The following is a 15,243-nucleotide window of genomic DNA, read 5'->3' as shown; positions in this document are numbered from 1 at the left end:
AGCCAACTTCTCAGCCCTAATTTTTTTTTTTTTTTTGTCTGTCGTGGAGCTTTAACTCTGAGTCTGGACACTGTACCTGAGCTCTTCAGCTCAAGGCAAGCACTCTACCGCTTGAGCCACAGCGCCACTTTTGTTTTTCTAGTGGTTTATTGGAGATAAGAGTCTCACAGATTTTCCTGCCCTGGCTAGCTTTGAACCATGATCGTCAGATCTCAGCCTCCTGAGTAGCTAGAATTACAGGCGTGAGCTACCAGTGTTACGCACCACCTTCTAAATTTTAAGGTATCAAATTGTCCCTACTAAGGAGGTTATCTAAATTTGATGTGGTGGCTTGGCCTCAGCCTATATTCCTAGCACTGATGCTGAGAATCATGGGTTTGAGGCCAACAAGTGGTACATTACAGACTGTCTCAAAAAGAAAAAGAAAAGCACACAACTTATACTTTTCCTTATTTCTCATTTTCGTAATTACTATCCAGGTTATAATTTTGGCCATTCATGTTGCCTCTTACTTGAATTGCTTTTCTCAGCCTTTGATATTTTTCCCTTGAGATAGTGCTCTCTTATCATCCAGACTAGTCTCCAGTTCCTGGGCTCAAACCATCTTTTTGCCTCAGCTTCCCTGGTAGCACAGGAAATGCCTTTTAAATTAGCCATTAACTATTTCATGTGTACAAACATTGTTTATATACGCATTTCAGTACTAATTCAGATGTTAAAGTTAGACCTGTCTGATTTTATGTAGTTAAGTCTGAAATCTATCTTTTCCTGTATTGCTTCTGGGTTTGTTGTCATGCTCAGAAATACATCTCTTCCAATTACTGTCAAAATACTTTTCTTGCAGGGTGCTGCTGGCTTACACCTGTAAACCTAATTACTCAAAAGGCTGAGATCTGGAGAATCACAGTTAGATCCAGCTCCTGCAGAAAAGTCTATGAGACTGCTTTCACAATTAATCAGCAAAAAGCTAGATTAGAGGCTCAAGAGGTAGAGCGCCAGCCATGAGTGAAAAAGCCCAGTAAGTGCAACGCAAGGTCGAGTCCAAGCCCCATACTAACACAAGGGAAAAAAGCGATTTTCTTCCACTGTCTTGCTGGTTTTGATCTTCCACCTTGTCGTATATATTTTTGTGAAGGATGTAAGTAGGGCTCCTCTCAAATTACTTTATTTCTCCAATCTGGTTTGCGGGGAGAGGGACTTAGAGCGAACTTGTTAAATGCAGAGCTGGAAACCAGGCCTTCGCCAGGAGAGCGACCTCCACAGCCACCACAGGGCAGCCCGGGGCCCGCCCACAGCACTGTGCGCAAGGCCCCAGCTCCACCCACACCGCCCTCCAACTTCTCGCGTTAGTTGGACGTCATCCGAGAGCGACAGGGGCCGGGCAGTCTGGCGGCCTGTGTCGCGCCAAGCTTAGCTGTTCTGTGCTGTGCTGTCTCACTCGTGAGGCCAAGAGGCCGACGGGTCCTGCTCTCCGTGGAACCTTCAGCTTCCGGCTTCCCGCCGCCATGGAGTACCTCATTGGCATCCAGGGCCCCGACTATGTCCTTGTCGCCTCCGACCGGGTGGCTGCCAGCAATATTGTCCAAATGAAGGACGGTGAGAGGAAGGCAGGGGCGGCCCCGCCGGGCCTGGGTGGAGAGGCCCCGCCGGGCCTGGGTGTGGAGGACCCGGGAGGGAGAGTTTGTGGGTGTGCCCCTGGGAGGAAGCACCCGGTGTCTTCAAGTTTTGAGGAGGGTGGCAGACAAACCTAGGACCCACTCTGGCCATTGCTTAATTTTTTTTTTTTTGGCTAGATTAGAGTTGCTTAAGAAAACTTAATTGGTAAGGATTGAAGCCCCTTCTCGGCACCAGGCTGTGTAGATCTCTCAATCTGTGATGTTTCGTCGTAGCTAGTACTGAGGTTAGGCTGAGGGCGGCCCACGGTGAGATTCTGAGGACAGTGAGACCGAGGACAGAAGCTTGGCAGCTTGGCTGGCATTTCCTTTGCACCCTCCATATCTTGCTTTTGCTCACCTCGGATCCTCTCCTCCCCCGCCCCTCCCCAGCTTTGCTAGGCTTTGCTTATAGTAAATGCAGTCCACTTGTTTTATGGCTTTGCACAAGTGATTTTGCAGTGCTCAATTTTCCTCATAGGTTATTTTAGTAATACAAATCAAAATGTTGGAAGAATTGAGTGAATGGATTATGTACACATTTTTAGTACTTGACAAGTGCTTATTAGAAATCATGTTAAGCACTTTTTTTATGTATTAAGTACATGTTAAGCAACTTATGTGAATTCGTTAAACTTTTGAAATAAGCTGTCCGCTTTGCAGGTTTTAGTTTGAGGCACAGAGGTTAAGAAATATGCCAAACATTATTAATGGTAGAAGCTGGGTTCGAGCCTGTGCAGTCTTTTACTCATAGCTGCTTTAGTGTTTCTGTATAGTAGATACTCAGTCCATAATTTTAAAAGATTTTGGTTGTCGATCTTCAGAGTCTAAGAATATTATGACTGATCATAGACTAGATATTGTTGAAAAGTATGCTTTGGCCGGGCATTGGTGGCTCAAGCCTTTAATCCTAGCTACTCAGGAGGCTGAGATCTGATTGAAGTTCAAAGCCAGCCTGGACAGGAAAGTCCTTGAGACTTATCTCCAGTTAACTACCAGAAAACCGGAAGTGACACTGTGGCTCAAAATGGTAGTGCGCTTGTCTTGAGCTGAAGAGCTGAGGGACAGTGCCCAGGGCCAGAGTTCAAGCCCTACGACAGACAAAAAAAAACTAAACAAACACAACAACAACAAAAAGAAACGTATGCTTTGGCCCAGATTATTTAAAGATCATTTGATGGGTTTTGAACATCTATATGCACTTGACAAGTTTGGCATTATTGAAAGGATGCAAAGAAGAGTAAGATATAGCCCTATTTTAAAAATAGTTGCAGTTCAGCAAGAGATTTAGCTATATGTAGAAACAATGTTAACATAAGCTGAAAAGTAATGTGTCATATGAGTTGTAGCTAACTTATGACTTAATGCAGAGGAAGAGGAGATTGTTCTGTTTGTGGGTAATGAAGAGGAAATTGGATGCTGGTAGTTTACACTTATAATCCTAGCTACTCAGCCATCTTGGGCAGAAAAATCTGGGATACTCCACCTCCAATTAACTAGCAAATTTCTGGACTGGAAGTGTGATGTAAGTGGTAGAGTGAGAGCAGAGAGCAAGAAAGACAAGATAATAGTGCAAGGCCCTGAGTTCAAGCTCTGGTACCAGCACCAAAAAGGGGGTGAGAGGAATCATAATTGAAGAGATTAGAGAAAGCTTTGAGATGACAGTTGAACCTGGGTTTAGGGAAAGAATGATTAAACTTGGAATTTCCTGAAGTATGTGAAGAAAGGAAAAAAGAAAATCCATTACTGTTTTTATAAGGAGATAGGCATCTGTCTGATTTGTCATTCTTTGGCTCCCATCCAGAACTTAGAGACCACTAAAGTTCTGTTCTTTCTGAAGGAAATTAGAGGGGCCTGAAATAGGTTTGTCAGACATCTGTAGTATCCATTGTTCTTTAAGCTAGATTATTTTTATGAAGTTCCATTATTAGTTTTTAGAAGTTCTATTGGTGAACTAGTCTCCAAAGGAATACATTTGCTTTGAGAATAAATTTGCCTATTGTTTGAAAACAAAGGCCTTGGAGAAGCTGATTTTAGCATAATGTCTAGGGAACAATAATCAAATCAATACCTTTACAAGGTTCTTTGTTTCATCTCAATACTGTTTGTGAAACCACTTGGAAAAGTAGAGTATGCTTTAGGCCTTCCATACACATAGTACTTATTGTTGTTATGGGGGTTGCAGCCTATTAGATATAATCCATAGAAGGAAGGAAAACTTTAAGCAAAGGAGGGAGCCCTTGTAGAGACAGGAAGGTCACAAATTCAAGACCATCGTAGGCTACATAGCAAGTTTAAGGCCAGTCTGGTGCCACATTGTGAGACCCTGTCTCAAAAAACAAATGCAAAAAAAACCCAAAGAAATAAAAACAAGGTGATTTTGTGTGATAAAAGCATTACTAGTTATAGTTTTTTTTTTTAATTAGTGATTTTAGGAGTAACTCTTAAGAGAATCCACAGGAAAAAAAAAGATCATTATGATATAGAAGAAAAATGAATTTGAGTTTTTTGAGAAATAGTTGGAGACAGTTGTACTCAACTTTCATGTTTCATGTAGTCTTTTTGGTATAAAATATTTTATGGCAGAAATTTTAGAGTAGTCTAATGATTTTCCCCTCTATTTCATGAAGGAACTTTAATAGAATGGGAAGAAATACTAAAATATAATAATTTGGGGAGATTTATTTTCTGCAGGTATAAAATGTAAACAATACTTCTAAACAGTTTTTTAGCATATCACTGTGTAAATTAAGTTACTCCAAATACTCTAGCCCTTGCAGACCTCTTTGTTGTGAATTCCTGTAGAATGAACTACATTATCTAATACTGAGTATAATAAAAGTGTGCATGTATGAATTTATTACACTTTTTTCTCAGTTGTGAGCTTGGCATGGATGTTTATCACCATTTGCATTTTACATACTTAGGCAAGTAATTTGCCCAGGTTCAGAGAACTAGGTCCAGACCACAGCTGAGGTTTAGTGGGTTCTAGTCCATTGGGATTTATACATTAGTCCACACTAATGTTCAGTTGTCCATGTGTTTATGTTTGTGGATTTTGCAGATGCTTTGTGAATAACTACAACTTCCCTAGAGCTGTATGGGAGTGTGTGTGTGTGTGTATGCATGCATATGCATGCCTGTGAGTGCCAGCACTAGGACTTGAACTCAAGGTATCCTAATCTTGTTCTGCTTATGCTTCCAGTCTACTACTTGAACTATGCCTCCATTTATGGCTTTTTGCTGGTTAGTTGGAGATAGGAGTCTCTTACATTTGTCTGTTTAGGCAGGCTATAAACTGAGATCTTCATATCTCAGCCTTGTGAGTAGCTAGGATTATAGGTGTGAGCCACTTATGCCAGGCCTGGCTTTTTTCCTTTTCCCTTTCCTTCTTTTTTCTTTTTATTTTTTTATTGTGAAAACACCATACAGAGGGGTTACAATTAGATGGGCAAAGTAATGAATATACTCTCATCAAGCATTGCTGCCTCCTTTGTTTCCCCTTTCCATCTCTTCCCATTTCCCCACACACACCTTTCCCATCCCTCCCCCTCCCCCCTCTTTTTTCTTTTTTTGGTGCCACTCCTGGCCTTGAACTTAGGGCCTGGGCATTGTCCCTGAGTTTTTTTATTAGGGCTAGTGCTTTACCACTTGAGCCATAGCTCCACTTCCAGCTTTTTTTTCCCTTCTTTTTTGGAGGGGGGGGGGGGGGCTGGTGATTGATTGGAGTTAAGAAACTGTAATCTTGAGATCTCTTCAGCTTCCTGAGTAGCCTGGCCCTGGCAGTTTCTTTATCACAGATATTAGTATCTGTCACTTGTAATGTTTTGTTTTTGTTTCGTTTTGTTTTTTGTCAGTGGTAGGGTTTGAACTCTGGGCCTGGGCGCTGTCCCTGAGCTCTTCAGCTGAAGGCTAGTGATCTACCACTTCAGCCACAGCACCACTTCTGGTTTTCTGGTGATTAACTGGAGATAAGTCTCAAGGACTTTCCTGCCTGGGCTGGCTTTGAACTGGATCCTAAGATCTCAGCCTCCTAGTAGCTAGGATTACAGGCATGAGTCACCAGCACCCAACAATCTATCACCTGTGTTTTTACAGCGTCTTTTACTACTTACTGGGTATGCTCTCAGTTTAAAAAACAAAAACAATGGCTGGGAATGTGGCTTAGTGGTAAAGTGCTGGCCTCACATGCATGAAGCCCTGGATTTGATTCCTCAGTACCACATGTATAGAAAAAGCTAGAAGTGGCCCTGTGGCTTAAGGGATAGAGTGCTAGCCTTGAGCAAAAGAAGCTCAGGGACAATGCCCAGGCCCTGAGTTCAAGGCTTAGAACTGACAAAAAAAAAGGAAGAAGAAGAGAAAACAACTTTTTGGTAGCTGATGCCGATAACTCAGACCTATGATCTCAACTTACTGTGGAGGTAGAAATCAAAATGACTGTAGGTTGAGGCCAGCCAGGGCAAGTTAGCAAAACATTCTCCCTTCCCCCATCTCAACCAAAAATAAAAATAAAAATAAATTGGGTATGATGTTTCACATAACCCCAGCTAAACCAGAGGTATAAGCAGGTTTGGGGTCCAGGCTAGGCAAAATCTGAGACCTTATCTGAAAAAAATTAAAATAGGAAGGATTGGGGACATGGCAAATGGTAGGTTGCCTGACTACCTCTGAGTTCAAACTTCAGCCCCACCAAAATAAATACAAATTTTGGCCTGTATTGAATATTTCAAAACTGAGCCATTTACTGCCTAGAACTTTAGTGTTTCTTCCAACTATGATATAAACTTGTTAAATTTGTAAGCCTGTCCTCCAGAAAAGACAGATTTTTTTTTTCTTACTCAAGAAGTGACATGATGGGCTGGGAAGGTGGCTTAGTGGTAGAGCGCTTGCCTTGCATATATGAGGCCCTGGGTTTGATTCCTTAGCACCACATAAACAGAAAAAGCCAGAAGTGGCACTGTGCCTCAAGTGGTAGAGCACTAGCCTTGAGCGGAAGAGCTGAGACAGTGCCCAGGACCAGAGTTTGGGTCCCATGACCAACAAAAAACAAAAAGAAGCGACAGGAGTCAGGCATCAGTGGCTCACACCTGTAATCCTAATCCTAACTACTCAGGAAGCTGAGATCTGAGGATCACAGTTCAAAGCCAGCCTGTGCAGGAAATTCGTGAGACTTTTATCTCCAATCAGCTACCAGAAAACCGAAAGTGGCACTGTGGCTCAAGTGGTAGAGCACTTGCCTTGAGCTGAAGAGCTGAGGGACAATGCCTAGGCCCAGAGTTTAAGCCCCATGACCGACAAAAAAAAAAAAAAAGTGACATGAATGTATTAATAATTTTTCTTTCATAGTAAATACAAAAAGCTAGGAAACACTGATAAGCAAAAAAAAAAAAAAAAAGAAAAGAAAAATTGCCTTTATGTCAGACACTGTTGGTTCACACCTGTAATTCTAGCTACTCAGGAGGCTGTGTTCTGAGGATAGCTGTTCAGAGCCAGCCTGGGCAAGGAATGTCTGGAGACTCTTACCTCCAGTTAACCACCGGAAGACTTGGAATTGGCATTGTGGTTGAAAGTAGTAAGGTGCTCTAGCTTTGAATGAAAAAGCTCAAGGACAGTGCCCAGGCCCATCAAGCCCTATAACCTACAAAAAAACCCAAAATAGCCTTTTCTATTGGCAAGAACTTAGAATATACTCTTCTGGTCCTTTTTCTTTATATCTGTTAGTGAAAAAGTTTTATAAACAGCTTTACAAACTTAACAGTCTTTAGATTTCCTGTAGCCTGTGTAACAAATAAAAATGTGTTTATGTGGGAGTATTAAGGCAATTCAGAATTATCTACAGACATGTTATATGTTTTTTTTCCCCCAAAGTCTAAGAATCTATATTACTAGTATTGACAAGTCTCCAACAGTTATAAAGAAGTTGATAGTTGCATTTGTTCTTTAAATCCTATTAAGGGATTTTAACATTTCAAAAGCTTTCATACAGGAAACATGTCTCCCAGGGAAGATTATTCGGCACTATTTGAAAAATGAAAAGCGAAAGTAGGGGTAAGATAGAAAGATTTGAGGTTTTTTTTCTCCGAAGCTGCAGTCTGAATATGGAGTTTTTTCCCTTAGGCAATAATTATAATCTGAGTATTTATCTAATCTGAGTGAGTCTGGTTCTGCTAGATAAGGTTAGAATATTTTTGATTTTTTGAGGTATTTTAGATAGCTTACTGTTAGAATATGCATTAGAACTTTTGCTTTGGCAACCAATTTTTTTCTTTTGCTTTGGAAGCAAGTTGATTTACTTTATAAAGTGATTTATATTTCCAGCTAATTTTTCTCCTTCTTGAAATGGCTCCTTAATTTTAACTGTAGCACCAGTTGTTTTTATGTGTGGTTTTGTGTTTATAGAAACATTTTAGAGCTTTATAATCAAGAGCCTTAAACTAAACTTAAAGATTCCTTTAGTTTCCTTCTTTGTTCTATTTCTTAAATTCCAAATGTTGTAAGATGGCAAAAATATGTTCAATTTGTTTAGGTACTAGTGATCAAACCCAAAGCCTCACACTGCTAAGCACATGCTGTACCACTGGCCTCAAATAGTATTTTATTTTATTTTATTTTTTGGGTCCGGTTGTGGGGCTGAACTCTGGGCCTGGGCGCTCTGCCTCAGCTCTTCAGCTGAAGGCTAGCACTCTACCACTTGTGCCACAGCGCCACTTCTGGCTTTTTTCTTTTTGCTTATGTGGTACTGAGGAATCGAACCCAGGGCCTCATGCATGCAAGGCAAGTGCTCTACCACTAAGCCACCTTCCCAGCCCCTCAAATAGTATTTTAAATTGTCAGCTTTTGTATATAGTTTTCTATTGAAATCGAAATTAATATGTGAGTACCAGTGGGTACAGGTGGCTCACATCTGTAATCCTAGCTACTCAGGAGGCTCAGATCTGAGGATCACAGTTTAAAGCCAGCTGGGGACTCACTTCTGGTTAACTACCAAAAATCCAGAAGTAGAGCTGTGACTCAAGTGATAGAGCATATAAGCCTTGAGCACAAAAGCTCAAGGACAGTGTCTAAGCCCTGAATTCAAGCCCTAGAAGTGGCACCAAAGAGAAAGTAATAAAATATGTTGATGATTTAACTTGTAGAGTGAAAGATATTAATAATGTTGTCTACTAATATCTTCTAAAGACAGTAGTTAATAAATTATTATAGTAGTTACTTAAAACCTATTTATGGTTGCATATATAGTAGCTGTCAATTTCTGGGAAAGCAGTTTCTAACATGATTTTTTTTTTTCTTTGAGCAGATCACGACAAGATGTTTAAGATGAGTGAAAAAATCTTACTCCTATGTGTTGGACAGGCTGGAGACACTGTGCAGTTTGCAGAATACATTCAGAAAAATGTGCAGCTTTATAAAATGAGAAATGGTGGGTAAGCGTTGTTGGTGCATCAGTTTGCTGAGGCTGCCATAACAGAGTGCCACAGACTGGCTTAAGCTGAACTTTTGTCATAGTTCTATAGGCTCAAAAAATCTTGACTGAGATCAAAGTGTCAAAGTTGACATTTCTGAGGTCTTTCTTCTTGGCTTATAGATCTTTCACATGATCTTCCCTCTGTACTGTCAAAATGTACATGTTTTTTCATATATATTATATTCAGGTTAGACTTAAATTTGGCCCTGGTGGCTCATGCCTAGCTACTCAGGAGGTTGAGATCTGAGGTTGAGATCTGAGGATCACAGTTTGAAGCCAGGCAGGAAAATCTATGAGATTTTTTTTTTTTTTGGTCAGTCATGGTGCCTGAACTCTGGGCCTGGGCACTGTCCCTCAGCTCTTCAGCTTAAGGCTAATGCCCTACCACTTACGCCACAGCACCACTTCTGGCTTTTTCTGCTTATGTGGTGCTGAGGAATTGAACCCAGGGCCTCTACCACTGAGCCATCTTCCCAGCCCCATCCATGAGATTCTTACCTCCAATTAACCATCAAAATGCCAAGAGTGGAGCCTTAACTTAAATAGTAGAGCACAAGCCTTGAGCAAAAGAGTTCAGGGACATCACCCAGGCCCTGAGTTCAAGCTCCAGGACCAGCAAAAAAGAAAACCCAAAACCTAAAGAGTCTAGCTTTGGCTTAAATTAATTTGAATAAAATTACATATGCAAAATGATTAGGTAAGTTTTGTTTCCATGTTTTTGTAGTACATTTAGTATGCATTCAGTTGCATACTTTTTTTTTTTTTTGTCGGTCATGGGGCCTGAACTCTGGGCCTGGGTTCTCTGAGCCTTTGGCTCAAGGCTAGCACTCTACCACTTGAGCCACAGTGCCACTTCCGGCTTTTTTTGCTTATGTGGTGCTGAGGAATGGAACCCAGGGCCTCATCCATGCAGGGCAAGCACTCTACCACTGAGCCACCTTCCCAGCCCTTGCATAAATATTTTTGTAGTTTTCATCTATGTTAAATACTGTGCTGCAGAGATGCAAAGATAAATAACAGTCATTTACTACCATTCACTGAGGCAGCATACCCTGAGGCACAGGGTACTTAGATTTTAGCAAGTTGGGCTGGGAAGGTGGCTCAGTGGTAGAGGGCTTGCCTTGCATGCATGAGGTTCTGGGTTCAATTCCTCAGCACTACATAACAGAAAAAGCTGGAAGTGGGGCTGAGGCTCAAGTGGTAGAGCACTAGCTTTCAGCTGAAGAGCTGAGGGACAGTGCCCAGGCTGAGTTCAGGCCACATGACCAACAACAACAACAAAAAAAGATTTTAGCAAGTTTAGGGTGAAGGGGACTGATAATGTTTCTGAAGTATAGTAGTTACAGTAATAATTTACTAGCTGTCCTGAAAAAGATGAGTAAACAAGACTAACAAAATTTGATTGTTAAAGGGGTTTTACGGGGCTGGGGAGGTAGCTCAGTGGTAGAGCGCTTGCCTTGCAATGCATGAGGCCCTGGGATTGATTCCCCAGCACCACATAAGCAAAAAGAAAAAAGCAGGAAGTGGCGCTGTGGCTCAAGTGGTAGAGCGCTAGCCTTGAGCTAAAAGAGCTGAGGGACAGCACCCAGGCCCAGAGTTCAGGCCCCACGACCGGACCCAAAAAAAAAGGGGGGCGGTTAGGTTTAAAGTCAGTGCCTAAAAGCAAAATTGTGTTAGTTTAAAATTGCCCTTAATGGCCTTTTAGTTAACTATAAGGTCCTCTATAGTAATTCTTATGCATATTAAGGAACTGAGCTATGGGTAGGGATATGGCTCAGCAGTAAAGTATTTTTGGGGGGGGGGGGGGTAGTCCGGTTGTGGGGCCTGAACTCTGGGCCTGGGCGCTGTCTCTCAGCTCTTCAGCACAAGGCAAGCGCTCTACCACTTGAGCCACAGCGCCACTTCTGGCTTTTTTCTTTTTGCTTATGTGGTGCTGAGGAATCAAACCCAGGGCCTCATGCATGCAAGGTAAACGCTCTACCACTGAGCCACCTTCCCAGCCCCGAGCAGTAAAGTATTTGCGTGTACCAGGTCCTGGATTCAGTTCCTACTATCACAGTGAGACAATAATGTGAGCATCAATAAGGGCATGAAGGAGAAAAGTGTTTATACAGATAATCAGGCTTCAGACTTTCTGCCTTTAAGGTAACTATCAAATCCTTAGTAACATTTGGGAGATTAGATGGAGGACTGAGCAATATTCATGGTGTTTAGGGTTGCTCTCATTGTGATTTAATATGCACTAATAAGCGTGAAAACATCCAGCATTGACCCTGTTAAACTTAAGTTTCACTCTGACAATAGGGCTTGAAATGTTGCAGGGAATAACTTAATGACAAGGCTTTGTGTCATTTTCCATGTAAATCTACTGACTTGTAGATGTGGAAGTGGTGCTGTGGCTGAAGTGGTAGAGCACTAGCCTTGAGCTGATGAACTGAGGGACAATGCCCAGGCCCAGAGTTCAAGCCCCATGACCAAAAAAAAAAAAAAGTACAGTGATGGAAAACTTTCTCTGTGTCTTGGACTTTTGAAAATTATATTATACTTAAGTTACATTTTACATAAAGTATAACTCTGAGACTATCCTAACTTCCAGTCTCTCTTCTAACATCCTTTTAAAATAAACTTACAGCAATTGGCATCTTAATATTTCTTTCTTTTTTTCAACACCTGTGTGTTTGTATCTCTTTGAAAGGAAACCTCATTGTGTTAGTGAATGAATAGTCTAACTAAGTCTCTGAATTTGATGCAACCATAGAACAGTCATCCTGATTCTATCTGTGGTCAGGACTAATAAACTATTTCATAGCTGTTGCATGAAGATAGGGACTAGAAGTAGGATTGTACCCCTTCAAACTGGACATATATTACAAATTGTAGATAAAAGATAATGGACTTTAAGAGCCATAAGGAGCCAGGTACTGGTGGCTCACATCTATAAATCTACTTAAATCTACTTGGGAATCAGACTAGGAGGATCACTTTTCTTTTTTTTTTGGGTCTGGTCGTGGGGCCTGAACTCTGGGCCTGGGCACTGTCCCTCAGCTCTTCAGCTTAAGGCTAGTGCTCTACCACTTGAGCCACAGCTCCACTTCCAGCTTTTTTTCTGCTTATGTGGTGCTGAGGAATCTAACCCAGGGCCTCATGCATGCAAGGCAAGTGCTCTACCACTGAGCCACCTTCCCAGCCCCAAGGAGGATCACTTTTCAAAGCCATGCATGGAAGAAAAATTAGTAAGACACTTTCTGAACTAAGAGTTGAGCATGGTAGCACATGCCTGTTATCCTAGCTATATAACAAGAAACCTAAACTAGGTAGATTGCAACCCAGGTACACACCAGGGCAGAAAACAAGGCTTTATCTCAAAAATGGCCAGCAAGAAAAAAAAAAGTTTGGGGTCTGGGAAGTTAGCTCAGTTGTGTGCTTGCCTCACATGCATGAGGCCCTGGGTTCAATTCCTCCACATAAGCAGAAAAAAGCCAGAAGTGGCGCTGTGGCTCAAGTGGTAGAACACTAGCCTTGAACTGAAGAGCTGAGGGACAGCGCCCAGGCCCAGAGTTCAGGCCCCACGACCAACCAAAAAAAAAAGGTTTGAAAGTGTAATTCAGAGTGTCTGCCTAGCAAATATGAGGTCCTGAGTTCAAACTCCAGTACTGCCCCTATCGCCCACACAAAAGCATAGTGATACTGGCAATTGATGCATACTTTTAATACAGTACTCAGACAACCAAGGCAGGATAATTTCAAGTTCAAGGATATCCTATATTGTACAGAGAGATCCTGTGGGGGGAAAAAAGATTTGGGATACTTTATTCCTTCTTCATTTTAAGTTTCATTCTTGTATCTCTTATGCCAGGATATGAATTATCTCCTACAGCGGCAGCTAATTTCACACGTCGAAATCTGGCTGACTATCTCCGGAGTCGGGTAAGCAATATATCTATCAGTCTTAGATATGAGCAGAAAGGTTTTTTGTGCTTCTTTTATAGTTCTATTAGTCATGAGCAGTATTTTTGCCCTGTGGGGCTTTCCTGAACCGTTCTCATTGCTATTTATGCCATTTTTAGTCTGTTTAGATTTGTTTTCTGCTTGGCACTGTAGTTAATTAAAGCCCAGAAGGCAAATCTATTTTCCCAAAGAATTTGGTTAGGAGCTGGACTGGGTGCTACATGCCTATAGTACCAGCACTTAGGAAGCTGAAGCAGGAGAATTGAGAATTCAGGGATTTCTGGGCCTACATAGTAGGTTCCAGGTCATCCTGAGCCATTCAGTGAGACCCAGTCTCAAAAAAAATTTTCTTTTATTGGTTGAGACATATTTTAAGATGAAAGTTTGTGACTTTAAAAATTATTAAGTCTTTTAAGAACAACTTTAGGCTCACAGAAAAGTTAAGAAGAAGCTACCAGGAATGACTTTATAAACAATATATAATTATATATAACTAAATACATAGTCAGCCAAGCCACACATCCACTGCCTCCGTGTTATTTATGGCTTAACAATTCATTTATTTTTATTGCTGAATAATACCTCTAGAGGCACTGTGGTTAGTTTCTTTATCTATTCACCTACTGAAGGTCATCTTGGTTGCTTCCAACTAGAAGTGTGTAAACATCCATATTTAAGTTTTTGTTTGAAAATATTTCTTCAGCATCTCTGGGTAAAATAACAACGGAGTATGAATGCTAGTCCACATATTATTTTTAATTTTGTAGGAAACAGCCAAAAATGCTTTGAAAGTTTCTCATAGTGAACTGCTTTTTCAAAATTCCTATAGTTGATTATCCCTACATGGTAGTAGAGGCAAATAATACAATTTTTATCCTAAGATTATTTTTTTATGACTATTTTTGCCTAGACACAAGGATTACTTTCACTTATTCTAAGCTTATTTTATCATAGAATTCAGTTACATTGACAGCATGTTAAAAAAAGATTGAAATTATTAAAGATTGTATAGGATATGCCAAGAAAGTTCAAATGATTGCTAAATGTATGAATTATTCCTTTCCCATAGGGACTAAGTAAATAGAGCCTTACCATATGACCTTACCCTCTGTGCATATTTACTCATCTATGAAATCTAGGTAACTTCCCAACCCCACAGGAGTGCTAGGAAAATGAATGCTTGTAAATCATAATATTTAACATTCATATGACTTTTGCCCAAAGCATTTTGTGTAATGATTTAATCTACTCAATATTCCACTGAGACAGATAGAAGTTAATTCTCTATCGCTCATATAATGAAAGGCAGAAGGTGGTAAAGAGACTAGTTGAGGGCATACATCAGGTCAGACAAAGCTGCAATAATGAAACCATAATTATTTGACTGTTTTGTGTTCTATCAGCTCCTTGGTTCTTCGGTAGTGCTCTTTTTTTTATTTCATCTCTTGCTTAAACTGAGTTATAGGGTAGACAGCATGACTCAGTATGTAGGATTACTTGCCTAGCAAGCACCAAGTCCTGAGTTCAAACCCCAAGTACTACTCCCTCTCAAAGAAAAACAAAGCAAATCTGAGTTATATGTAATTTGTGAGGGTTGTGTGTGTGCACACATGCATGTACGACATGCCAGTATAAGGTTTGAATTCAGTGCCTCACTTTCTTAAACTTACCTTTTTCACTCATGGCTGGTGCTTTACCACTTGAGTCATATGTCCACTTCTTGCTGGTTAATTGGAGATAAGCATCTCAAAAGATTTTTTTTTTTTTGTCAGTTGTGGGGCCTCAACTCTGGGCCTGGGCACTGTCCCTCAGCTCTTCAGCTCAAGGCTAGTGTTCTACTACTGGAGCCACAGTGCCACTTCTGGCTTTTTCTGCTTATGTGGTTCTGAGGAATCGAACCTTCATGCATGCAAGGCAAGCACTCTACCACTGAGCTATCTTCCCAGCCCCTAGATTTTCTTTTTTGATGGTGGTGGTATTGGAGTTTGAACTCACCCTACCATTTGAGCCATGTTCCCAGCTCATTATTACAAAAAAATTGTGTGTGGCTATTCTGGTCCTGGGCTTGAACTCGGGGCCTGGGCACTGTCCCTGAGCTATTTTGCTCAAGGCTAGTACTCTTACCACTTGAACCACAGCTCTACTTCCAGGTTTTTTGATGATGAATTGGAGATAAGA

General features: G+C 41.0%; 1 protein-coding gene across 1 annotated transcript in view; it reads left to right on the top strand.

Moving 5' to 3' along the window:
• Positions 1–1,385: 1,385 nt before the first annotated feature.
• The window catches only part of Psmb2 (proteasome 20S subunit beta 2), a 39,422-nt gene continuing 25,564 nt past the window's right edge, over positions 1,386–15,243 (top strand). Inside the window, exons 1-3 of the mRNA XM_042684028.1 lie at positions 1,386–1,596; positions 8,950–9,072; positions 12,974–13,044. Of these exons, the coding sequence (XP_042539962.1) occupies positions 1,506–1,596; positions 8,950–9,072; positions 12,974–13,044 (285 nt within the window). The 5' untranslated portion in view covers positions 1,386–1,505. The remainder of the gene's footprint in view (positions 1,597–8,949; positions 9,073–12,973; positions 13,045–15,243) is intronic.

This window comes from Dipodomys spectabilis, unplaced genomic scaffold (genome assembly GCF_019054845.1).
Source record: "Dipodomys spectabilis isolate Male_0828 unplaced genomic scaffold, ASM1905484v1 ptg000002l, whole genome shotgun sequence".
NCBI classification, from domain to species: domain Eukaryota; kingdom Metazoa; phylum Chordata; class Mammalia; order Rodentia; family Heteromyidae; genus Dipodomys; species Dipodomys spectabilis.
The sequence above is the reverse complement of the archived record's forward strand: the minus strand, read 5'-3'. Positions and strand labels throughout refer to the sequence as shown.